The sequence below is a fragment of the Pomacea canaliculata genome, linkage group LG4 (genome assembly GCF_003073045.1).
Source record: "Pomacea canaliculata isolate SZHN2017 linkage group LG4, ASM307304v1, whole genome shotgun sequence".
In the NCBI taxonomy this organism is placed as follows: Eukaryota; Metazoa; Mollusca; class Gastropoda; order Architaenioglossa; family Ampullariidae; genus Pomacea; species Pomacea canaliculata.
Window position 1 is genome coordinate 534,085 of NC_037593.1, and position 27,909 is coordinate 561,993.

Here is a 27,909-nt window from a genome sequence, read left to right on the forward strand (position 1 = left end):
ACAGCAGTGGACAGTGAGGTACTAGAGACACAGTGAACAACATCAAGATGAGGTACAAGATAACAGCAGTAGACAGTGAGGTACGTATAGACATACTGAAGAACATAAAGATGAGGTACAAGATAACAGGACTAGACAGTGAGGTACTATAGTACACAGTGAACAACATCAAGATGAGGTACAAGATAACAGTCAGTAGACAGTGAGGTACGTATAGACATACTGAAGAACATAAAGATGAGGTACAAGATAACAGGACTAGACAGTGAGGTACTATAGTACACAGTGAACAACATCAAGATGAGGTACAAGATAACAGTCAGTAGACAGTGAGGTACGTACAGACACCCTGAACAACATCAAGATGAGGTACAAGATAACAGTCAGTAGACAGACAGTGAGGTACGTATAGATACCCTGAAGAACATAAAGATGAGGTACAAGAGTAGAATGTAAAGCAGTGGATGAAGGTATGAAGGATGTAGACACTATACACAGTGTAAGATGGAGTCGTGACATGACTGTTAGCATGACAGACAGTGTTGCCAGGGAGTTAAGATAGTAATTCAGGGACAGTACTTAGTGAACAGATATGTGTGTTCACAGAGCGTGTGAATGTAGCCTTGTAGTCTGAGTGGTGAATGTGATGAGGAAGAGAGTTCCACTGCTTAGCAGCACAGAGGGAGGACGTCCGTTGTCCGTATGTTACTGTCTTTGTGGGAGGGAGGACAGAATGTCTGTCTGATGAGGAGCCAAGGGTTGGGCAGACAAGATTTCACTAAAGTAGTGTGTGTGGGTGGGGGAGGAGCCTTCAAAGGATCCCCAGCATAGAGTTGAGAGGTTGTAGTCCATCATAGTCTCAGTCTAGTTTATCAATGTTGCTCCCTAGAGGAGCGCAGGGCGGCAGTGGTAGCTTTGACTGGTAGCCAGTGAAGAGACTACAGAAGTGGAGGGACATGTTCACACCTGCGACTCTGGTAAACGAGACGAGTTTTAGTTTGAGCTACGCGATAGCGGACCCCTGGGCAGGGCAAAGGGCAGGCCAAAGGGCAGGGCAAAGGGCAGGACACCACCTACGGCTCATGGCCACACTTTAGAATAAAAGCGTAAAGCATTAAAAATGTAAAGCTGCTCGAATATGTAGAAAACTCTGATTTATCTTGACGGATCCATTCTCTGTTAGAGAGAGAGAAGGAAGACTGACATGTGTCAGGCAAAGACGAGAAAGGAGAGAACATCAAACTGACTGACTTTGTGGCAAATGATCACATGGAGGATGTCTCCATGTCGCCGTCAGTCGACTCCAGCAGTGGTTGAAGCAACTGATGGTGGAGCTGACGGCCCTCCCTCCTCAACTACCTGAGGCTTGTGCTCATTGTTTGTGTTGACGAGGCTTGAGTCCAGTTTAAAAAACTATGCGCAACAGAGAAACAATGCGAGTGAGGGAGAGAGAGACGAGAATGTTGTCTAGACAGGCAGACACAGGTAGACACAGGTAGACACAGATAGACACAGGCAGACACAGGCAGACACACGTAGACACAGGCAGACACAGGTAGACACAGGTACACACAGGTACACACAGGCAGACACAGGCAGACACAGATAGACACAGGCAGACACAGGTACACACAGGCAGACACAGGTAGATACAGGTAGATACAGGTAGACACACGTAGACACAGGTAGACACAGGTAGATGTGACTGTAGGACGGACTTGTACTTTTCAGGCATACGCTTGGGTGTCCATCGTCTTTGTGTTCATCTCCATCTTCTCCTTCTGCGCCGAGACGCATCCTTTCTTCAGGGTCCGCCTGGAGGACGTGCAGCAGTTCTCTTCTCTTTACCGCTTCTTCAATCTGGAGGCGCTGCAGTCGGTCCTCAAGAGCCATCGGCAGCTGGGCCGCAACAGCACGCGACCTTCACCTTACAACGGCACCGCAGGCTCTGGGGAGGATGCCGGGAAGGAGACAGCGGAGGACAATGACCTGCCTCACCCCAGCCTGCTCATCATGGACCTGTGCTGCCTCATCTTCTTCACCATCGAGTACCTCACGCGCTTCGTGTGCTCGCCCAGCAAGGTCAACTTCCTCAGGTCCTTCCAGAACATCATCGACTTCGTGGCCATCTCGCCAGACTACGTGGAGCTGCTCTTCCTCATCATCGACCCCATGCGGCGCGAAGGCAACATCGTCATGGACCTCATGTTCATTTTGCGCATGCTCCGCCTGTGTCGGATCTTCCGGCTGATCCGGCACGTGCCGGGACTGTGGATCTTGCTGTACACGCTCAAGGCGTCCTTCAACGAGCTCATGCTGATGTGCGTCTTCCTGCTCATCGGCATGGTCGTCTTCGCCACCCTCATGCACTTCGTCGAGAGCCAGAACGGCTTCCGCAACATCCCCGTAGGATTTTGGTGGAGTGTGGTTACCATGACGACGGTAGGCTACGGGGACATCGTGCCGCAAACGGCGGGCGGCTACGTCATCGGCTCGTGCTGCGCTGTGGCGGGGCTGCTGATGATCGCCTTCACGGTTCCCATAATAGTCAGCAACTTCGTGCTGTACTACACGCACGTGCAGTATGGTCTGGCTCGCCGAGACCGCGAGATCGAGAGGCTGACGGAGGAACAGGGGGGCGGGGGTGACGAGGAGAGCGGTCAGGGTACGGAGAGCGGTCAGGGCAGCAGGACTGACCTGTCTGACGTCAGAGGGGTGCTCCCTCACCCCCGCCCCGCCGTCGACTCGGCGGCCATCGCCTTAGGACAGCACGTGGCGCTGACGTCACACGCCGCGACAGATGACGAGGTTGGGGAAGGGGGAAAATGTAGGTTTGAGCTCTCCAGCGACTTGGTCAGCTTGTAGTAGATGACATCGCCATGACAACGCGGAAATACAAACACCACAACGGCAGACTAAGTAGCGAGCCTGTCAGAGCGTGTGTCCGTCGTGGTGTGTAATATCGTGTGAGTGTGTTTGTGTGTGTGTGTGTGAGATAGAGAGAGACATGTTATCCGACTGGTGTACTTGTGTGTAGTACACTTGTGTGTGTGAGTGCGTTTGTGTGTGTGTGTGAGTGAGTGAGTGTAAGTGAGTGAGTGTGACTGAGTGTGTGAGTGTGAGTGAGTGTGACGTAGTGTGGTCCTCACAAGTGACAACGAACATCAAGTGCCCACAAGCTGTTAGACTGGATTTTCCTTGTGTCACGTCTACCACTCCCTGACACCCTGACACCCTGTTTACTTTGCCTTCTTTATGTGAAGCACGTCACATAGCCCTTGACGTGTGTGGAGTACGTCACACACAACTTGTCACAAACTCAATGAACTACGTGGCTCCGTTGTGTACCTGTAGTATCCAGTAAGGAAGCCAAAGGTCAAAGGTACCCTGACGTAATGCTGTTGGTGACATGCAAACGTCGGTGAGATTTGTCTCCTCAGCTGACGACCCTGACCCCCGACCCTGACCCTGACCCTGACCCTGCCTATAAGTGACATGAGAACTGAGAACTGCAAAATGCAACATTGGACAACATCAACAACGACTGTTGTGGTAATGCCACGAGTTTGTGACGTCCTTCAATGTGTGACAGGTGTTACAGTGTAGCCACCCGACTTGTCGACACCACAGACTGCGTGGCGGCCATTACTGTTGGAATGCAACCAAGATGGCTGTGCATGTGGCAGACGACTGTAGAATAGTTGTGAGCACTAGACATGCGCAGTTCTTGTCATTGCTTCTCTCCGGAACAATTTCTTCTGCACGTCTTCCTTGTCCACCAGAAGTAGTAGCGGAGGTTGTAGCCCCCGGGCTTTGCACACTGCACTTTGGATGCGAGTAGCGGCCGTTTATATTGATGACGTCATTACTGCTGTTCCTGATTGTCATTATCATCAACTGTCTGTTGTGAGCTCTTGTCTAGCAGCTGATGGCCGTCTGCACACTGCACTCAGACGAACTGTTTGCAGCAAACTTAGGACGTGACATTTGACCTCGTGTACAGGTCTCCGTCTCATTGACTCCGTGAGACAGCGGCTTGCAGGTGACGTCATTGCTACCTGGTACGTGTCGGTCAGCAGTCCATGCATCCATCAGTACGCGTGTACATATCTATACATACACATACACATATACATATACACACACATACACATACACCTACACACACACACATACACACACATAGACACACACCTACAGGTCCACAGGTAGAAAGTCAACGGCGCGAAGTGTGTTTTGCCAACTTTGCACAATTTCTGCGATTTTCTGACATTTCTGATGGCGACATCTTTAAATGCGTAAACAGCTCCTGACGTCAGACAGCTCTTGAATTGTACAGCTCCTGACGTCATTAGAATGAGACTACTGACAGTGGTGACGTCATCAGTGAGTTTGACGACACAGCTGACAGAGTGGTGACGTCATCAGTGAGTTTGACGACACAGCTGACAGAGTGGTGACGTTTAGCTGTAGCTGCAGTCGTGAGCTGCAAAGGTTGACGCTCGTGTGACGCTCACTGTGGTTGACTCGCCTCACCTCCCTGTGACGTCTGCTGCTGACAAGAAATCTCTTCAAAGGCCAAAGGTCAGACTCACTTATTGCAGATGAAAGGCGGTGGTCCGTGAAAGGGAGGGAAACAAGATGTGACGTGCGGGGCCAGGGAGAGTCAGGGCCTGGGTGTCACAGCAGCTTGATGACCGCATCATTGCAATACTTGCGGTTATCTCCCCTCGTCTCGCACGCTCAGTGCCTGTTGCTAGGGGAGAGCATCCTGTTCGTGTTCACAGCCGCAGACGCTGGCGTCTTCATTCAAACTTCCAGTGCATTCCAACGAAAACAAACAACAACAACATGGCGTGTTTGCAGGGAGCCACGTGGTTCATGTCCACGGCTCGCGTCTTTCATTTCTTGCTGCCGGCAACTCGTCACGTTTCTTCTCTCGTCTTTTCTTCCCTTCACAGCTCGCCAAACCTTCCTTCCTGCTGTTTGTCCAGCATTGATTGCAGATATTTTCTTTCGCTTTACTCGTGTCTCTGACAGTTTCATGTTTACACGTAGTTGTGCTACCTGCGCATGCGCAGTCAGTGTGTGACATCCATCATCACACAAAGTTCAACGGTTCTCCGTTGTGTGCGGTCGTCCATCTTGAATTAATGCCGCTTCCAATCAAAACTACTTCCTTGTGCCCTGGGCTCCAACGTGATTGGCTGTAGATACTTATCTTTCTACAGGCAGGATGAAAAAGTGCTTGAAAACCTCACATCACCTGAAGCATTCTACTCGCCACCTGGTACGTCACCGTTAGCCGCGGGCTGTCTGGGTCTGTGGGCATGCGTGACTACGTCAGGGAGATCAGGGTAGCGTGACTACGGCAGGGAGATCAGGGTAGCGTGACTAAGGTAGCGTGACTAAGGTAGCGAGATGAAGGTAGCGTGACTAAGGTAAGGAGATCAAGGTAGCGTGACTAAGGTAGCGTGACTAAGGTAGCGAGATGAAGGTAGCGTGACTAAGGTAAGGAAATCATGACAGCGTGACCAAGGAACTGAATGAATAACGAATGTTTCTGAGAAGTTGTAAGTAACGTTCGGGGACAACAAGCCTGTGGAGTAGTGTGAGTCACGCTCACCTTCACGTTCTGTCACCTGTACAGTGAGGTTCATGACCTCAGAGAGAGGACGCTGTCAGAATAATGTTACGCACCGTCAATTCCATTTCTTGTTAAAATTTCTTCAAAAAACTTTCCATTTTGTATTTGTAATCGCCAGTCATTCCACTCCTCGTCTACTAGTGGCGCTGCCCCTCCCGTCCTCGTCTGTCCTGTGAGTTTATCTCTTGCACACACCGCAGTGTCCCATCATGCACGTGGCCCGCAGGTGACATCGTCTGCTGCAAGTGTGCGTAGTCACAACACGTCACGTGGTCTGTAACCCGGACATGCACGTGGTGTTTACAGAGTAGCATCCTGACCTGGCTACACTTTACTGACCTCTGACTGTTTGACCTCAGCGTGACTGTGTAACACCAGCAACATCCTGGCATGCGCATTGACATTCTCCAGAATATTCGCTCTACTTCCTGGGTCAGTCTGAAGATTCTTCAACGTGCGTAATAAAGTGAGTTTTACAATAAATGTAGACAAAGCGTGACACTAGGTGTAGTCTGTAGTAGTAGTAATACCTGTAGACGACACTAGGTGTAGTCTGTAGTAGTAGTAATACCTGTAGACGACACTAGGTGTAGTCTGTAGTACTAACAATACCTGTAGACGACACTAGGTGTAGTCTGTAGTAGTAACAATACCTGTAGACGACACTAGGTGTAGTCTGTAGTAGTAGTAGTAGTAATACCTGTAGACGACACTAGTTGTAGTCTGTAGTAGTAACAATACCTGTAGACGACACTGGGTGTAGTCTGTAGTAGTAGTAGTAGTAATACCTGTAGACGACACTAGTTGTAGTCTGTAGTAGTAACAATACCTGTAGACGACACTAGGTGTAGTCTGTAGTATTAACAACACATGTAGACAAAGCGTGACACTAGGTGTAGTCTGTAGTAGTAGCAATACCTGTAGGTGACACTAGGTGTAGTCTGTAGTAGTAACACCTGTAGATGACACTAGGTGTAGTCTGTAGTAGTAGTAACACTTGTAGGTGACACCAGGTGTAGCATGACGACATCGTCAAACAACCAAAGCTCAAGAGGAAGACCCAGCAAGGAGATGTCACAGACCGCGCCTGTTAGTCTGAGTAGCGTTGCCCTTGGTGACGACCACCACCAGAAAGCAACCGGAAATGACGTAGGCTTAAGTAGCCAATCGGCTCGCTCAGCGCCGCTTGTTACACACCAGTCAGCTGTCTCCTGACATCCAACATGCTGACGTCCTGTGCGTGGCTTTATTCCAGAGTTTATTTACGCTTGCGGTATAAACATACTTCACCTCATTTTTAAATTATTTACAAAATATCCTGAGGGTGTTACCTTGGTGACACATCAAAGGCTTTCACCACTTACCTGTCTTTTCTATGAAATCACAACAGCACAACGCGTGTTTACATTTCCTCTTCTAGCACCTGTCTACAACAGCTGATTGACACTTACCTTCCTACTACCACTGTCCTGTAAACCTGTGTAGACAACTGACTGTGACTGTCTGTCCTGTAAACCTGTGTAAACAACTGACTGTGACTAGACTGTCCTGTAAACCTGTGTAGACCACTGACTGTGACTGTCTGTCCTGTAAACCTGTGTAGACCACTGACTGTGACTGTCTGTCCTGTAAACCTGTTAGACCACTGACTAGACTGTCTGTCCTGTAAACCTGTGTAAACAACTGACTGTGACTAGACTGTCCTGTAAACCTGTGTAGACCACTGACTGTGACTGTCTGTCCTGTAAACCTGTGTAGACCACTGACTGTGACTGTCTGTCCTGTAAACCTGTTAGACAACTGACTAGACTGTCTGTCCTGTAAACCTGTTAGACCACTGACTAGACTGTCTGTCCTGTAAACCTGTTAGACCACTGACTAGACTGTCTGTCCTGTAAACCTGTTAGACCACTGACTAGACTGTCTGTCCTGTAAACCTGTTAGACCACTGACTAGACTGTCTGTCCTGTAAACCTGTTAGACCACTGACTAGACTGTCTGTCCTGTAAACCTGTTAGACCACTGACTAGACTGTCTGTCCTGTAAACCTGTTAGACCACTGACTAGACTGTCTGTCCTGTAAACCTGTGTAGACCACTGACTAGACTGTCTGTCCTGTAAACCTGTGTAGACAACTGACTGTGACTGTCTGTCATGTAAACCTGTGTAGACCACTGACTACTACTGTCCTGTAAACCTGTGTAGACAACTGACTGTGACTGTCTGTCCTGTAAACCTGTGTAGACCACTGACTACTACTGTCCTGTAGACCTGTTTAGACAATTGACCAGACTGTCATGGCTAGACTGTCCTGTAAACCTGTAAACTGACTAGACTGTCCTGTAAACCTGCTTAGACCACTGACTAGACTGTCATGACTAGACTGTCCTGTAAAGCTGTGTAGACAACTGACTGTGACTGTCTGTCCTGTAAAGCTGTGGAGACAACTGACTGTGACTAGACTGTCCTGTAAAGCTGTGTAGACCACTGACTACAGGTCACTAGACTGTCCTGTAAAGCTGTGTAGACCACTGACTGTGACTGTCTGTCCTGTAAAGCTGTGTAGACCACTGACTAGACTGTCATGACTAGACTGTCCTGTAAAGCTGCTTAGACCACTGACTAGACTGTCATGACTAGACTGTCCTGTAAAGCTGTGTAGACCACTGACTAGAGGTCACTAGACTGTCCTGTAAGAGCGGAATGTTTATTTACCCGGATGTGAATGTAGCCGCCTACTAGGAGAGCCTGTGTTGATGACCGTAGGTCGCCATGACGTCCTGTAGGAGACAAACGACAAAGGTGAAGACAAACCTCTATGCATCTTCTGTGATATCAGTAATAAAGGTTATCTCAAACATGGCTGTAGTCTTGGCTACACTCTGCTTGTGTGTGTGTGTAGTCTGTGTGTGTGTTTGTGTGTGTGTGTGTGTACGTGAGTGAGAAGATGTGTAAGCGTGTGTGTCAGGATGTGTGCGTACGTGTGTATGTGTGTACTCTGTGTGTGTTTCTGTGTGTGTGTTTGTGAGCATGTGTGTGGGTGGGAATATGTGTACGCGTGTGTGTGTACTCTGTGTGTGTGTGTGTGTTCACTGCCGACTGCGTGACTTGCTGTCTGTCCGTGGACTGATTGCTTAAAATGTAATGTTTGTATTCTGTTGATGAGATGAACATCAATAACATCGACTGACTTTCTACAGGTGGAGGCTTGTTATGAGCATTGACAGGTCATCACACACACACACCAGTGTACAGTAAACAACACAACACCACAGCTCACTACACTGACACATGACACCAGTGTACAGTAAACAACACAACACCACCACAACTGTGTACACCAGTGTACAGTAAACAACACAACAACACAACTCACTCCACTGACACATGACACCAGTGTACAGTAAACAACACAACACCACCACAACTGTGTACACCAGTGTACAGTAAACAACACAACACCACAACTCACTCCACTGACACACACCAGTGTACAGTAAACAACACAACACCACAACTCACTCCACTGACACACACCAGTGTACAGTAAACAACACAACATCACCACAACTGTGGACACCAGTGTACAGTAAACAACACAACACCACAGCTCACTCCACTGACATATGACACCAGTGTACAGTAAACAACACAACATCACAGCTCACTACACTGACACATGACACCAGTGTAAGTAAACAACACAACACCACCACAACTGTGGACACCAGTGTACAGTAAACAACACCACAGCTCACTACACTGACACAGACACCAGTGTACAGTAAACAACACAACACAGCTCACTACACTGACACATGACACCAGTGTACAGTAAACAACACAACACAGCTCACTACACTGACACAGACACCAGTGTACAGTAAACAACACAACACAGCTCACTACACTGACACAGACACCAGTGTACAGTAAACAACACCATCACAGCTCACTCCACTGACACATGACACCCTCACTACACTCAGTGTCACTGTCAACAGACACGAGTGGATACTGCAGCCATGGATGGCGGCCATGAGTGCAGACTGATACTGTAACAGTGTTATCACAGTGTCCACAGTCTGTCTACTGAGTGCGAGTAGAGGGAGATAAGTGGAAATACACAGTAACGGTGTATTACGTCATGGATAGATGTGATGAAGGGAGGTAAGCGCGGCCCAGTATGTGTCTGGCTCTAAGGGAGGTAACGCGGTGTAGCATGTCCCTGCACTGCCTGTGGTGAAGGGAGACAAGCGCTGTGGCTCAGCCCCAAAGGTCAGGTGAAGTCTGTTGTGACTGTGACTTGACATGGCGACTGTCACAATGTCGTTGTCGTCGACACAAACATAGTCTTGAGCAAACTGCTGTGTCACTACACGTCACACACTACACGTCACACACTACAATGACTGCATGTATGTTAGTAGCAGTGTCATGACAGCACTACAAGTAACGCACTATGTATCACTACATGTAACACACTACACGTATGTTAGTAGCAATATGACGACATCACTACAAGTATCGTGACATCACTACAAGTAACATATTAAGTAACACTCGGGGGACTACATTCATGCTGTGTGTCATCACGTGGTAGGTGACGTACACTGTACTGTCTGGACAAGTGCTGAGGTAAACAACGCGTGTTGTCTTGCCCGTTATTTGTAAACACGGGTCATGGGTCACGAGTGGGGTCATGGCTACCCCGTGACACGTCCCGTTTGTAGCTGGCGGCCCCACCCAGCGCTACAGCACGTAACAGCGGGACGACATCAAGCCTCAAATGTTTCTGCAAAGCAGGTGACCTTTACTGTCGTCATCACGTCACTTCCTGTGCCATAGCCTGTGGGGTAGACAGCTGTCGTCAGCAGCAGTAGACGGTGTCGGTTGGTGTCATGGCCTCTGTCAGGCCCCAAGACAGTTCAGACTAGTTTTCACAAAGGAAAAGACATCTGTGTGAGCGGTGAGCGGCACCCAGGCAGGTAGGTGACGTAAATGCACGTTCATGACGTGTAGCCAGTGGGCTGCTCACGTGCTCCCAACGTCACCTGTCGTCCCTTGGCGAGCTACCAGAGCGCTAGTAGTGCCGGTAGCGGACTTACTCCACGTCTGGTACGTCACTCGGCACTGAGCACACCTCAGGGGTGGCGGCTACGTGCAGGACACTTGTGACGTCACGACCATGAAGCCAGCACGCGCCCACCACGTGGTCCAGCTGCGCTCATTGTCGGGGGGGTGGGGGAGTGGATGGTAGCAGCTAATTACCAGCTGACGACACAAAGGTGAGGCTCAGGTGTACGTCGAGGTTACCTGTGTGGCCTCCACCATCAATTGGCTAACAAAAAGAAAAAGACATCAAAGGTGTTGTGAACGTGTGACGATGGCAGGATGACAGGATGGCATGATGGCAGGATGGCAGGATGACAGGATGACAGGTTGGCAGTATGGCAGAATGACAGGTGTTCACAGTGTTGGTCCACCTGCCTAGCCGCACAGTTGTCCCTCCTGTCGCCCTGCTATCAATGCCAGTACGACAGGAGACATTTGTCCGCAGTCGTCAGTCTACTGTCACAAACCTTGTCTCTTGTCCGCAGCGCCCCCTCCTCCTCAGCGGCCCGGTGGCGCAACGGTTAGCGCCTGTCACCAATACAGTGAAGGTTGGCTGCCCTGAGTTCATTTCTCGTCTCGGGCACGCTGATCTTTCTCTGCACGTGGCATCTGTTTCCAGGGCTGGCTGCTTGCCGTAATATAGCCTTAGCTGCTGACACGGCGTAAAACACCAATTCCCCCCCCCCACCTCCTCCTCACCTCGTGACAGGGGAGGTAATTGTCTCCAGACCTTGCCGCCACGCTAAGCAATTCCACATTGCTCTCTTGCGACTGTTGGAGTTGTCTTCCCCCAGTTGCTCGTCCTCACTTCCGTTAGGTGAGGTCCTGGTGACGTCCTCCACTACCGACATCCCGTTAGGTGACGTCGCTAGCAGTTCTGGGGACAGCTGCCAGCACCCACAGGCCTCCATCTGACAGCAACTGTCGTCTTTCATAACGCTGCCTTCAGCCCCCAAAACAACACTCAGTCGATAATTGCAATGAGGACCTCAGAGATCGACACGTGATAGATATCGATGTAGACACTGACCGTAACTCCTCGCCAGGAGAGCGACACGGGCGATGTTTTCATCTCGGTGTTTGAAGTGACACCTGACTTGTCTGAGCTCCGGGACCTCTGCTGCTCCGTGTGCACTCGGAGCGAGGCTTCGACACTCTCCAGGAGGACTTTGTCTTGGGCTGTGGACTGTGGGCTGTGGGCTGCGGGCTGTGAGCTGTGGGCTGCGGGTTGTGGGCTGTGGGCTGCGGGCTGTGGGCTGTGGACTGTGGACTGTGGGCTGCGGGCTGCGGGCTGTGGACTGTGGGCTGCGGGCTGCGGGCTGTGGGCTGTGGACTGTGAGCTGTGGGCTGTGAGCTGTGGGCTGCGGGTTGTGGGCTGTGGGTGCGGGTTGTGGACTGTGGGCTGTGGGCTGTGAGCTGTGAGCTGTGGGCTGTGGGCTGTGAGCTGTGGGCTGCGGGTTGTGGGCTGTGGGCTGCGGGTTGTGGACTGTGGGCTGCGGGCTGTGGGCTGTGGGCTGTGAGCTGTGGGCTGCGGGTTGTGGGCTGTGGGCTGCGGGTTGTGGACTGTGGGCTGCGGGCTGTGGGCTGTGGGCTGTGATCTAAGATCTCACTCACCTGTCTTTGGCTCGGCTCGGGTGGAATGGTTTGCCAATGTGTCTAATGTTTTGGGTGGACTACCCAGTGCAGGTTGCACAGGTCAAGGAGTAAAATATGAAAAGTATAAAGATGTTATGTGCAGAAAGGGTCCGCCCACACGGGTCTCGATCTCTCAGGACCTCTCCTCGACCTGTCTGTGTCCTGTGTCTAACGGCGCTGTCACGTGGACCAATATATTCGGGATAACTCTGCACGGACTGCCGAACGCACACAGTCGCGGCTCTCACAAAATTTGCCGATGAACCGACAGAAAGTTTTGACCTGTGACCTCGATCTGTGACGTCAACATGACAAGGAATGTCCTGAGGAGGAAGCCGCCCTCGGCCATCACCTGCCACCATGGATGTGTTCACAGCAGCTCGCAGATGCCGGTGTGCGCGCATGCGTACGTGCGCGAGGATGTTAAATATCGCAGACGTAGGCAGCATTCACACCTGGCGCACCGGTCGGTCCCCCCCGACACACACACACCCAGGTATCGCACTGCTGTTGGTGTGGCAGTGGGCAGTGTCGTGGTGTCGTGGTGTCGTGGAGTCGTCTCGTGGTGTCGTCTCGTGGTGGAGAAGTCTGGGAAATGTGCGCTGGAGCTGTGGAGAGCTTGGAGTCCACATCAACGACCTCGGACATGAGATCCGTCGCTCTGGGAAACAGCGGGCTGCCGAGATGTGCGTCACATAAGTGACAGACATTGCTAGTTGTCCACCTGTGTGTGTCACACACTACACACCACCCACTACCTGCTGTAGTTGCACACTCCACTGACGACCTCCTCTAACCATCTCGGGCAGCTTTATCCCTGCCGCTGTTGCCATGGCGATTGTAGAGTCCGGAGTGGTGGTCTGCCCGCCCAAGGCGCAGGTGAACAAGGCTTCCATCGAGCGCCAGTGCTTCTACCAGATCAAGTTGGTGAGGGAAAAACAGACCAAAAAATTCTACCTGCGCTTCCTGCCGGAACTCGTCTTTTTCTTGTACGCAGCTGGCAAGAACCTGGTGGACATCACCCTCAAGCCCTTCATAGTGAGGTCAACTTGTCTGACCCTTAACCTTCACAACAGTACAGTCTGTCATCATCTGGCGATGTTTCCTGAGGCTGAGGACCTGGTGAGCTTCGACACCGCATCTTGCTGTCTACCTCTGTTGGTGCTACCTCTCTGTCACCTGTACAACTGTCATCTCTCTCACACCTGTACAACTGTCATCTCTCTCACACCTGTACAACTGTCATCTCTCTGTCCTCCTGTACAACTGTTATCTCTCTCTCACACCTGTACAACTGTTATCTCACACTCAGTGATTTCCTACCATCAGAGCTAAATGTGATTTTTAACTGCAATGAACGTTCAAAGTGTTTGTCTATTATTGTCTATTATTGTCTATTCTACTGTTGGTCTTTCCCCCAGTTTGTACAACTGTTATTGTTTTTTTTGTTATAACTATGTTGTATTGAAGTAGAGTCCCCCAGTCTATTGCAACTGTACACCGACATCTTTGTTGTCTTGTTGTATTGATGTTGTGTTGTAACACTTGTCAACATGTTGTAGACTGTGCACCTCAGTGTTGTCTTGTTGTATTCATGTTGTGTTGTAATACTTGTCAACATGTTGTACACTGTGCACCTCAGTGTTGTCTTGTTGTATTCATGTTGTGTTACAAGTTTCCCCATGGAGCACGCAGACTCGAGGTTAAACCCTAGAGGTAGCATCGCAACCCCATGGTGCATCGGTTTAATACCCTTTGGCAATGTGTGTAGTCCACCCAGCTGTCAGGAATGGGTAGCCTATTCTGAGGAGAGTTGGGGAAGGGCAAGTAGAGAGAGAGAGAGAAGAGAGAAGGAGAGAGAGAGAGAAGGAGGGAGAGCTGCCCCTCACAGAGAGTTGACCCCGCAGAGAGTGAGGTGTGTATCACCTCCATGTTTCCACTGTACTTTCCTGCAGTCTCCTACCCGGTACATTCTCCCGGTACACCTACAGCTTATGTCACACCCGTATATCGCTGACAGTTACAGACTAACAGCTGCAGTTGTTGTGCAGGTGCAGAAGCGCGCCGCCATGTTTCTGATGGTCAACCAGCTGCTGGTGTACGGCCCGGCGGTGGTGCAGGGGGTCATCTGTGGCGAGTGGAGTGACCGCAACGGCCGCAAGCTGCCCATGATGACCCCCAGTCTCGGCATCATCATCGCCGCCCTCTTCTACGTCAGCAGCCCCTTCTGTCCCCAGTACGCCAACTACTGCATCCTGGCCGGCTCCATGTTCCAGGTAAGCTGATGAAATCCCAGGTGTTTGAGGTAAGGTGTAGTAAATAATTAATGTTTCAATGAAATGCCTAAAGCTCAGCAATACTGATTTTACAAACTGGTATCCGGGTGGACTGATGTCAACAGTGACCAGCAGGTATATTGAGTACCTAAGCTATGTTGAGGTCTATTGATTACCTTTATAAAAGATTGATTGGCAACACATGTTTGCTTGATTACCTGCGACATACCTGGTCAACAGCCTGGCCTCTTAATTTGATTCTACCTTTGCTCCCTTTGTTTCCCCATTCCCGTCCTTCCCCCTCTGACAGCTCCACCCCGTTGATGTCCACTCCCCAGCCCTCTTAATTTGCTCCTACCTTTGCTCCGTTTGTTTGTTTATTTTCGCCCTTCACCCCACCCCGGATAAATCCACCCCGTTTATGTCCACCTACTTTTACCTGTGGATGTTTCTCTCCAACACGTCACCTTCCGGTGTAGCTCGGCCCTGAGAGACCTACTCCCCTTCTCTGAGACCATGGTTACTTGACACGTGACTACTTCCCTAGATGTCTCTAGCAATCTCCTCTTAAACACGTCACTGTACGTATAAGGGACACCTCAGGTGACCCCGACTACAACACGTCACTAAACACTGAGACATCTCTAGTGATGGCCAAAACACGTCACTGTACGTATGAATATAGAGAGATCTCTGGTGACCCCGACTGAAACACGTCACAAAGCACTGAAGGCTACGTAGTGACCCCCTCTACACCACGTGACTTTCCCTATAACTATATATTTCCTATAGCCTGACACATGGCTGTAATGTTGTGCCTGCGGCCGTGTTATAGGGCTTTTTCGGCAAGAGCGCCGTCTTCACGATGGCGCTGTACAGCTACGTGTCGGAGACAACTCACGAGAAGACTCGCACCGCCAAGTTTACCTCCCTTCTGGCCTTCAAGTACCTGGGCTGCTTCATGGGGGCGCTGTCCTCCGGCGTCATCCTCCAGTTCAGCAACTGCGCATGCGCCTTCAGCGCTGGCGTCATCCTGCACGCCGCGTGCGTCATCGTCATCTACATCTGTGTCATCGACAACGTGGCCAAGCGACAGAAGCTGCTGCTGCAGAAGAAGGGGCGGACCTGCTTCACCGTCTTCCTCACTTCCGGCTCCGTGCTCTTCCGACAGCGGCCTAGCAACGGTCGCATCGCCGTCATCTGCATCTTTCTCATCTCGCTGGCCTTCCAGGCCTGCCAGACCGGCCATCAGGAGAACGTGGTGCTGCTGGTCAACCGCGCCCCCCTCAGCTGGCCGCCCTCCCTCTACAGCTTTCTCGTCAGCTTCAGCGACCTGGCCACTGGCACCAGCCTCATCGTCATCGCCCCTGTCCTCATGAATTGCTGCGAGGCGCGGGACCACCTGGTGCTGGGCGCGTCACTGGTGTGCATCACGCTGCGGGGCATCGTCACCGGCATGGCGACTCACACCTGGATGATGTTCGTGGCGGTGGGGGTGGGCGCGTTCGGCGGCATCGCGTCGTCGGTGCTGAAGTCGATGGCGTCCAAGTGCGTGGAGCTGGAGGAGCAGGGCCAGACCTTCGCGCTCTTCTCCGGCACCGAGACCCTGGCCAAGATCGTGGGCAGCGTGGGCTTCACCCTCGTCTACTCGCTGACGTGCGACCTCTTCCCAGGATTCCTCTTCCTCTTCATGGCCGGCCTGTCGGCGGCCTCCATCTTGCTGGTCGCCATCGTGCACAGGTGCAGAGCCAGCCGCCGCGCCAGCCTCGTGGAGAACTTCAGCGAGCAGATAGAAGAGACTTAAACACTTCAAAAACGAGTTGAAAACGCCTTCAGCTGACTGTGGTCACGTGGTCCGACATTTGTAGGGCAGGACGCGCATCGGATGTTCACCGTAAAGACTCGTCTTGTTGCAACCAAAGCAGTTTTCTCCAGGAGTTTCTGGGAAGAAAAATGTTTTCTGAAGCTGAAGAACTCAATCAGCGGTGTGAAGACCTCGCCACTCACAATGTGAACGTCTCAGTGACCTCGCCACTCACAATGTGAACGTCACAAACAGTGACCTTGAACTACGACTTGACCCGCTGCAGCATGGTTTACTCTGGGTTGAGAACGAGACAGAGACAGAGACAGAGATGGCGGTCATCCATGCTGCAGGCTCTCCTCACAATTAGACAAGGTTGTCCTTATCTTGTCGACCGCTAGCATCAACCTACCTCGACCATCATCATCATCATCATCATCATCAATCATCAATCATCATCATCATCATCATCATCTAATGTTATTGCTCTTACTTATGAGGTCTTTATCTCCTCCCTAAGGTGACTAGACTTCCCATTAACTGTGATACACTCGTTAATTTATGCAGGTTATGCTGAAGACATTGTGATCTATGACCTGTGACATGACCTATGACCTCGGTGTGTTGTGTCATTCCGGTAGAAGTCGCCGAGTGGAGACTGGAGGCGAAGGACATCAGACAGCTTTAGCTTTACCTTAGTTTAGTAAACATTTACAGGTGTTGGCGGATGTCAAGGTGGGGGTCGCTGGTGTGTAACACAAAGCTTATTATATTTTATGTCATGTCATGTCATGTCATGTTATGTTATGTTATGCTATGCTATGCTATGTCATGTCATGTCATGTCATGTTATGCTATGTCATGTCATGCCATGTTATGCTATGCTATGTTATGCTATGTCATGTTATGTTATGTCATGTTATGCTATGTCATGTCATGTTATGTTATGCTATGTCATGTCATGTTATGTCATGTTATGCTATGTCATGTCATGTTATGCTATGCTATGCTATGCTATGCTATGCTATGCTATGTCATGTCATGTCATGTCATGTCATGTCATGTTATGCTATGCTATGTCATGTCATGTCATGTTATGCTATGTCATGTTATGTCATGCCTGATGTTGTGCTCTCAAGCAGCGGGTTTGTTGTCGCGGCAATCGCGGACAGTTAGTGTTGCTCACGTGTCTTTCAGTAAACATCTTTCCGCTGACATCCTGCATTTTGTTCTTTGTACACGTGTCTTGTGTGTCACGTGTCCCAGTCCCACGTGACAAGAACTCAGAATCCATTTCTCAACTTGAGAAAACAAAAGTCTTAGTTTTGAGACGATTATTTTTATTGTGTCATGTGTTGATATTGTTCACTTGTAAAGTGCTTTGAGCTCGACTTTGATGGCGAGGTACAGCCATGTAAACTCACCTTAATGTTTTAGTTATTACTGCAGCTCCTAGTCACAGTAGCCAGACAACAACAGCAGCAACAACAACAACAACAACAGCAACAACAACAACAAAGATTTATATCGGCTTCTGACAGGAAGAAGACAGCCTCAAAACACAAAGCTGAATGAGCCACCTACACACAGTTTATAAATATATCAAGACTTGGATATCTACTGGATATATATATACACAATATATATACAATATACATACAATATATACAATATACATACAATATATACATACAATATACATACAGTACGTAACCAACTCAGCCGAGACATTTGAAACACTGACATTTCCTGTCAACACGATGTCCGCGCCATTAACAATGTCAGAGGAAAAGGGAGACCACCAAGAACATGATGATGATGATGATGATGATGATGATGATGATGATGATGATGATGATGATGATGATGTATTTATGTGTAATGTAATATCCCAGTGAGAGTGCTCGCCCCTGGCGTGTGTGAGGCGGAGAACAGGGAAGCAACTCTGTGCACGCGATCCCAGAATGCAGCGGTGCACTCAAGGGAGGTCGCGTCACACCTCACTGCCGCCTGCACTACGTGACGTGGCCATGCAGGTCTGTGCACAGGGTCCGCGGCCTTGTGGGAACTGTAGTCAGCAGGCAGCCTCATCTTTATCTGCTGACCACAACACTCATCACTCATCACTCATCATCCGGGAGCTGGGCTTACCGCCATCTTCATCATTCGCCGGGGAGTGCCCCTCCCGCCGTCACTGAACTTATTGACAGATGTGGTGATACATAACACTTGTAACACGATGTAAACAGCCGTCAACAACGTGGGTAACCTCGTCATATCTATCACAGGTCAAGGTCAAACCTGCTGACAGGTGAAGCTCATACCTGTAGAGTGTAGACAGGTGTATTGTCTGTTGACAGGTGAAGCTTATACCTGTAGACAGGTGTATTGTCTGTAGACAGGTGAAGCTCATACCTGTAGACAGGTGTATTGTCTGTAGACAGGTGAAGCTCATACCTGTAGAGTGTAGACAGGTGAAGCTCATACCTGTAGACAGGTGAAGAATGTTGTCACGTTGTCGACAGTGATGTTAGTCTGTGTTGACCTTTGATGGTTCGATTCTCAACGGTAACCCAGCAAGGTACGGCTTTGACAAGAGTTTCCCGCGCATGCGTCGGCCGAAATGGCAGAAGCCGCCGCCATACTTGCTGACAAAATTGTTGTTGACTTTGCCAGGAACGCTAAGTCTGCTGCGAGAGCCGCCAGTGACGTCCCCTTTGTCCGCGGTTACCTCCGTCTTTGCCTCCTTCAGGTCGATGAACTGAACGCATGTCACTTCCGCCTGTTTGCCGGAAGACGGGGTCACTTTCACCCGGGCGCGGGCGTGGTTGCGGTGACACCTGTCCGGGGTCACGTCTCTGGCGCCGTGGGGTCGTCTCTGTGTCACCTCTCTCCGGGGTCGTCTGTGAACGTAGCGGTACTGCTGACCCCTCAGGTCCATCTCCTCGTTGAAGAGCAGGGAGACCGTGGTCAGGGGAAGCGACTCCGGCTGCGGCGTGCTCACCATCTCGCTCGTGCACCTGATGTCGTCACTGCTGAGGTGACCCGACCGCTGCCTGTCACAGCTGGGATGACCAGATCTACCCGACCACTGTCGGTCACTAGTGGGGTGGATGGTTCCACCCGATCGCTGTCTGTCACCGCGTCGACTGCCGCGGGAGTGCAAAGAGGTCACAGGGATTCCCCGGAAGAAACACTCCACGCTGTCCTTTGGGAAACTCTTATCGAGGCACACTTCTTGTGCTTCCGGGTCATGAACTGTGACGACATTAAATGCTTTCACTTGCGGGTCGTCCACAATGTCCACCCCGCAAGCCGCGGAGGCTGGGACGTCGTCGGCGGAAGCTAGAGGCGGCAGAGAGTGTTGGCGGCGCAGTGCAGGCTCGGCAGACCTCGTGAAGTCTCGAGAATGTTGCGGACTCGTCTCCAGCGCCGTCCGCCGTCCGTTCCTGGGACTGAGCTGTCCACCCGAGTCGGTGCTGGACATGGGCGGCTTGATGAGCAGCGGGTAGCCGTGTCGGTAAGCAGAGGCAGGTGATCCCCCTTGATGATCCCCACCACTCCCCCTGTCGCGCGCGATGGCGTTGAGGAGGTTCCACGTCTTCAGACTTCCGTTGCCAGTGAACATGCGCGTAGCGGCACTTCTGCGAGTTCCTGGCGGCCATTCCTGCTCTGGGTCTTCTCGAGGAAGACGAGCCCACCTGGATAAAAATAGCAACAACGGCAAGAACCTCAGCCTCCACCTGAGCAAAACAAATGACAAACAACATCAACAATGAGCTACAAGGACCTTTACTGGACTTTAACAACAAACAAACAAACACTTTCAGCCGACTCCAACAAAGCAAACAAGTAATCACACAACATAAACAACAAAATCACAGCACACCCACATGAAGGACAACTAGAAAACTGACATAATGCAGGTCAGGTCATGAGGGTCGCTACACGAAACCTTATTTGATAACAAGAAGAACACAAAGACACATTGCAGCCCACGTCAACAAACAACAACAAACACAACAGCTCACCTCAACAACAAATAACAATAAAATACTTCACCAAGCAAAACAACAAAACACTCATCAGCTTATCAACAGTACAACAAAACCCACCCGAGCAAACCAAGTAAAGGACTAAAGCAGGCTGTCAACACAAACACAAACACAAACACAAACACAAACACAACTCACAGCCCGAGAAGCAACATGGCGGCGATGTCGACCCATGTAAGGAGGACATCTCGACCTCGCAACAAAACAACAAATCGCTCAGACGTCTAAACAAGGGCCAGAACTTCACACTAAACAAAATGATAAAAAGTCTCGACCGTCTGGTCACATGACGAAACAAAGCAGTCCTCGACTTTGGTTTGTCCACAACGACCACAACACGGAGACCGGTGTGAGTGGTGCTGGTGAGTATGAGTATGAGTTGAGTTGAGTTGAGCTGAGCTGAGTTGAGTTGAGTTGAGTTGAGTTGAGTTGAGTTGAGTTGAGTTGAGCTGAGTTGAGTTGAGTTGAGTTGAGTTGAGCTGAGCTGAGTTGAGTTGACTTTGTTATAATTATAGAGATAATAATCTCGCGTGACAACAATCAAGAGAAGAAACTTGTTTGACTATACAACCACCCGTAGAAGTATCAGGGTGCGAAGCATGTAACCTGACAGACTGGCTACAGATTGCATTACAACATCACAGACTCTACAACACGAGGGCAGGTCCTCATTCAGCGCATGCGCAATACGCACACCCGGGTGGCTACAGTGATGGCAAGGGTGGGACAGACTGCTAGCCACCCTCTTGCCATTAGCAGGACCCAGGACCCATTAGCGGTACGGGTGGACACCATCCGTGGTTGTTCTCAACTGTCGCCACAAGACATTTCACAACAGACAGAAGACACGTGACTATTAGATGCTTGCCACGTCACACGTGATTGAGCCTCGGTGAAAATATCACACGTGCTTGAAATGTCACCAGCCTACACACTAGTGACAGTGTCATGAGTGCTATACCCTAGTGACAGTGTCATTACCGCTACACACTAGTGACAGTGTCATTACCGCTACACATTAGTGACAGTGTCATTACCGCTACACACTAGTGACAGTGTCATTACCGCTATACCCTAGTGACAATGTCATTACTGCTAGTGACAGTGTCATGAGTGATATACCCTAGTGACAATGTCATTAGCCCTACACACTAGTGACAGTGTCATTACCGCTACACACTAGTGACAGTGTCATTACGGCTACACACTAGTGACAGTGTCATTACTGCTACACCCTAGTGACAGTGTCATTACCGCTACACACTAGTGACAGTGTCATTACCGCTAGAATGTCAGACCATTGTCTACATGTTGACAGACATTGTAACATGTCCACACAAGTGCAGCGCCCAACGTAACACGTGTGAAGCTCCACGTGCACGAGGTCACAAACAGACGACAGACGACAGACTACTCTACAGAGGGCAGCACTCACTGGTTGTAGAAGTGGTTGTCACGCACCACAGGATCCATCATGGCGTCAGACAGAAGCCTTGTCATTACTTCGGGGTCAAGATCGTGACCTGGTGACAGGAAGTTTGTCACTGCGCCTGTCCCGTTGAGAGAGTTCACGTTGAGGCGATCCAGCGCCAAGTCGTCTACAGGATGACCTACGACCTCCTCGAAATCCGTTTGAACGCCTAAGGTGGCGGACGTCTTACTGACCGCCTTGACGCACCCCGGGTAGGTCTGGGGTGTAGGAGGCTGGCGAGGGCAAGTGTTCTTCTGGCACGGGGAGCACCCACCCGGAACATCGGAAACATTCTTTGAAGCCATCTTGGAAGCAGTGACGCAAGTTCTTGCATGGTGACGTTCGGCGATGACGACGTCACTGTCAGATCTGAAGACGTCATCCTCGTCAGTCACACTCTCAGGGTCACGTGACATGTCACTGTCAGACCGTGGCAGTTCTGCATCGGATACGTCACTATCATACTGTGCCAGGTCTTTGTCGTGCTCTCCTTCGGACATGTCACTGTCACCCTGCGCCATGTCAGCACTCGGCACTCCGTCGCTAGGCAACGCTGTGCGTGCGTTTACCACCAGGCACGTGTTTGTGTGACGTGCCTGCATCTTGACATGAACACTGTATCACCTGGCCTGCCTACCTTGTTGGTGTCTTACTTGACTCGTATCACCTGGTCCACCTCACCTTGCTCGTATCACGTGGTGTGTGTTGATTTGTATCACGTGGTCTGTACTAGATGACTTGTATCACGTGGTGTGTATTACTTGACTCGTATCACGTGGTCTGTGTTGATTTGTATCACGTGGTCTACATCACTCACTGTCTCCATGACAACAGTCTTGATGGGAGGCTCGCACTTGACCAGGGACCAGACTGCAGTGACAGTTAATCTCCAAAACTGTGAGCACCCACTCCCCCACCTAGTCCCCCCCACACACACCAAATGTCGGGTATCTGATGACAGGCGATGACAGAAGGTCTGCTAGGCTGTTGGGCTGCTTCACTTCTGTCCTCACCCTGGTTGCCCTGGAAACAGACAAACTGGCAGTTAACACTAAGGTATCACTGCATGGGTTGCCGTCGTTTGGCGGGGCCAGGATCAAAAGCCTTTTATCTTCACCGACACACCTATACACACACCTACACCTACACACACCTACACACATACCACACAATTACACACACACCTATACACACACCACACACCTACACAGACACATACCACACCTACACACACCTACACACACACCTATACACACACCTACACCTACACACACACCACACACATACACAGACACATACCACATCTACACACACCTCCATACCTACACGCACCTACACACACACCTATACACACACACACCACACACCTACACCTACACAGTCACCTACACACACCTACACTACACACACACCACACACATACACAGACACATACCACACCTACACACACCTACACACACCTCACAGACCTACACGCACCTACACACACACCTACACTTACACACACCTACACCTACACACACCTCACCTACACACACACACCTACACACACACTACACTTACACACACCTACACCTACACACACCTCACCTACACACACACCTACACACACACCTACAGACACACAGACCTACAGACACCCACCTACACACACATATACACACACCTATACACACACTTACACACACACCTACACACATGTACACACACACTTACACACACACCTACACACATGTACACACACACACCTACACACACACTTACACACACACCTTCACCTTCACATAGACCTACACACACCCACCTACACACACCTACACACACCTACACACACCTACACACACCTACACCTACACTTACACACACACACACACACATACACATACCACACCTACACACACCTACACACACACCTTCACCTTCACATAGACCTACACACACACACCTACACACACACCTACACACACACCACACACATACACATACATACCACACCTACACACACTACACCTACAGACACACACCTACACACACTTACACACACACCTTCACCTTCACATAGACCTACACACACCCACCTACACACACCTACACACACCTACACACACCTACACACACCTACACCTACACCTACACCTACACACACACCACACACATACACATACCACACTACACACACACCTACACACACACCTTCACCTTCACATAGACTACACACACACACCTACACACACACCTACACACACACCACACACATACACATACACCTACACACACACCTACACACACCTACACCTACAGACACACACCTACACACACACCTACACACACCTACACACACACCTACACACACACCTACACACACACCTACACACACACCTTCACCTACACACACACACACCTACACACACACCTACACACACCTTCACCTACACACACACACCTACACACACACCTACACACACACCTACACACACACCTACACACACACCTTCACCTACACACACACACCTACACACACACCTACACACACACTTACACACACACCTTCACCTACACACACACACCTACACACACACCTACACCTACACCTACACACACACCATACACATACACATACCACAACCTACACACACACCTACACACACACCTTCACCTTCACATAGACCTACACACACACACCTACACACACACCTACACACACACCACACACATACACATACACCTACACACACACCTACACACACCTACACCTACAGACACACACCTACACACACACCTACACACACACCTACACACACACCTACACACACACCTTCACCTACACACACACACCTACACACACACCTACACACACACACACCTGAAGTCTGCTCAAAGTAAATGTGTTTTGTGCCAGTCAATGTCGAGGTGTGGGATCGCCGAGTCGTTATCTGATAAACGTCGCCCGCGCTCTGCTTTCACTGAGGATGTCTGACAGAGTGTTTGCTAGTGTGGCCGCTGTTACCTGCTGTCTTGTGATGTGTTGACTTTGTGTGTGTGTGTGTGTGTTGATTACACTGATATACTGGCTATGGATAGTGTCTGTGTGTGTGTGTTTGTGTGTGTGTCTGTGTGTGTCTGTGTGTGTGTGTGTGTGTCTCTGTGTGTGTATGTGTGTGTGTTTGTCTGTGCGTGTGTGTGTCTGTGTGTTTGTGTATGTCTCTGTGTGTGTGTGTGTGTGTAGGTGTGTGTGTGTAGGTGTGTGTATGTCTGTATGTCTGTGTGTCTGTGTGTCTGTCTGTGTGTGTGTTCCTATGCACAATACAATGTTCAGTTACATCCATATGTACAATATAGATGTTCACATCAAATAGTGTTCATTTCTGTTGTAGTATTGTTGTGTCCATATAAACGTGTAATGTTCATCGACACATTGCATAGGTAGACTACTTGCCGTTTATATACATGTACTTGATACAGTGTTCGTTGGTGTGTACGTGTATATGTTCATGTGAACTATACATACATGTACTTGATACAGTGTTCGTTGGTGTGTACGTGTATATGTCCATGTGTGTGTACGTGTATATGTTCACGTGCACTATACATACATACACAACGTATATTATGTACGTTCTGACAAGTGCTGTTACAGTGTCTCACACTGTGTCGTGGCCTACACCAATGTTGGACTACTTACTTCACCGCGTGTTTGTTACTGATGACAGGTGTGTCTGTCTGTAGTGATGTCTGATTACCTGAGTGTTTGTATGTCTGTCTGTAGTGATGTCTGATTACCTGAGTGTTTGTATGTCTGTCTGTAGTGATACCTGATGATCTGTATGTCTGTCTGTTATGATGTCTGATTGCCTGATTGCCTGTATGTCTATCTGTTTGTATGTCTGTCTGTAGTGATGTCTGATTGCCTGTATGTCTATCTGTTTGTATGTCTGTCTGTAATGATGTCTGATTGCCAGGTTTATAAGGAGGACCAAGGTGTGGAGACAGGCGGCAGTTGCAGTTGTAGCCGTCACCGTGTGCGGAGTGCAGCCGCCGCGTGGCCGTTGGTTGCAGCGCGAGCTCAGCCTCATGCAACATTGATGCGCGGCTCCACTGTCTTCAATCAACATCAGCGATAACAGTCGGCACTGGCGTCCTGGGCTTGTCGCTCTCATCATCGCCTCCTTTATCTCCACAACTCACCCACAGCTGTCACACACTAACCCTTGTCTGCTTGACCTCATCGACCGACACACTGACCACAGACAGACAGACAGACACACAGACAGACAGACAGGTGTGGTTCAAACTATTTTGATCAGTTGTGTATTGGTATAGGATATGAGCACACACACACACACACACATCTACTCAAATACAGGCGCACACACACACACGAACAAACACTGGTATAGGAACACACAGTAGTGTAGGATCACACACACACACACAGTGGTGTAGGATCACACACACGCACACACTAGTGTAGCACCACACACACAGACACGCGCGTGACTTAGTTAACTGATGTAGATATTGCAGTCTTTACTTACCAGCATCCGCCGTGAGCCGTGGGTGTGTGAGTGCTGGGTGACGGCCGTGCTTCAGGCCGCTGGCCACGCTTGGGTGACGACAGCCCCGCGAGCAGCGAGGTGTGACTGCCAGTGCGCTCAGTGCTGTCCCCTGTGAACACTCAGCCGAGCTCTCACGAGCGGTAACTCCGGCCACAGGGGGCGCTCTGCGACTGCGCCGCCTGCCTGGTCCGCCTGCCTGCCGCCACACCACACCCCACCCTACTACCTCCCTACCCACCACCCACACACGCACTAACACCACTCACTCTCCTGCTGGCAGGCCGGCGGTCACGTGACCACCGAGTTCAGTCGCGGGGCGGGGGGTGCTACAGGCAGCGCCTCTCCCCCTCCCTGCAGTTTGTCAAAGACTCCGTGCTTCAGGTGGAACCCATGTCACGGTCTCACCTGTCCTGCCAACCGACCTCCACACACACACACGCACGCACGCACAAGCTGGCAACAGATACGCATGCGCAGGAGAGGGCAAATCTGTTGAGGACAAACACGATGAGTGGAGACTACAGACTACAGACCACAGACTACAGACTACAGACTATAGACTACAGACTATAGACTACAGACTATAGACTACAGACTACAGACCACAGACCACAGACTACAGACTACAGACCACAGACCAGAGACTACAGACTACAGACCACAGACCACAGACTACAGACTACAGACCACAGACCAGAGACTACAGACTACAGAGTACAGACTACAGACCACTGCCACAGGTTCTCTACAACAACACCAATATCTGAAAACATTGATAATTAATTATTAATACAAATTAATAATAACAATACAAAGAATTTCCAGAGCGCTTTACCTCGCCCTGAGAGGCAAGTTGAAATCATTTGACAAAGTAAAAACACAAACACCGACACACAATAATGGCGATGGTGTAAACAAAGACTTGGTGGTGTTGTCGTCGTCATGTCAGCGCCATCATCATACTGACAACACTTCACTTCTCTACCAACACATCCAGCTCCACACTGTCACTTGATTTGCAGCTGTGAAATATCGGTGGTGATAGTAGTTTGGTTGGTGTAGTAGTGGGAGTGGTTGTGGTGGTGGTTGTGGCTGTGGTAGTTGTAGTGGTAGTTGTTGTGGTGGGCACACATCAAGGAGGTGGCATCAACACAAGACAAGTGAGGAAAAGGAAGGCAGCAGGAGACAGGGTTCTAGACAGGAGGTCAGAGGATCAAATCCACGCTTGTTGATTCACAATGTAGAAACGCTGCAAGGCACGTGGTTTGTGGAGCAGAAAGCGTTGAACACAGGTAAGTGCAGGTAAGTGCACTGTGCAGGTAAGTGCTGGTAAGTGCAGGACTAATCTTT

General features: G+C 50.1%; 3 protein-coding genes across 12 annotated transcripts in view; 2 read left to right on the forward strand and 1 right to left on the reverse strand.

Moving 5' to 3' along the window:
• LOC112562801 (potassium voltage-gated channel protein Shaw-like) overlaps positions 1-8,509 on the forward strand; it is a 37,834-nt gene extending 29,325 nt beyond the window's left edge. For all 9 annotated transcript variants that reach the window (XM_025236303.1, XM_025236301.1, XM_025236305.1 and 6 more), the window contains one exon: positions 1,732-8,509. In XM_025236303.1, the coding sequence (XP_025092088.1) occupies positions 1,732-2,865 (1,134 nt within the window). In that variant the 3' untranslated portion in view covers positions 2,866-8,509. The remainder of the gene's footprint in view (positions 1-1,731) is intronic.
• Positions 8,510-12,348: 3,839 nt separating this feature from the next.
• Positions 12,349-17,366, forward strand: LOC112563169 (proton-coupled folate transporter-like). The gene is made up of 3 exons (XM_025236940.1): positions 12,349-13,519; positions 14,449-14,673; positions 15,509-17,366. The coding sequence occupies exons 1-3, from the start codon at positions 13,229-13,231 to the stop codon at positions 16,475-16,477; spliced, it is 1,485 nt and encodes a 494-aa protein (XP_025092725.1). The 5' UTR covers positions 12,349-13,228; the 3' UTR covers positions 16,478-17,366.
• A 447-nt stretch (positions 17,367-17,813) lies between these two features.
• On the reverse strand, positions 17,814-26,757 carry LOC112563095. Of its 2 annotated transcripts, XM_025236830.1 has the most exons (4): positions 26,539-26,757; positions 26,020-26,240; positions 21,968-23,026; positions 17,814-20,178 (listed from the first exon to the last, which is right to left on the reverse strand). In XM_025236830.1, the coding sequence occupies exons 3-4, from the start codon at positions 22,603-22,605 to the stop codon at positions 19,008-19,010; spliced, it is 1,809 nt and encodes a 602-aa protein (XP_025092615.1). In that variant the 5' UTR covers positions 22,606-23,026; positions 26,020-26,240; positions 26,539-26,757; the 3' UTR covers positions 17,814-19,007. The 2 variants fall into 2 exon arrangements, with proteins under 2 accessions (XP_025092615.1, XP_025092614.1); XM_025236829.1 differs by lacking the exon at positions 26,020-26,240.
• Between the last annotated feature and the right edge of the window lie 1,152 nt (positions 26,758-27,909).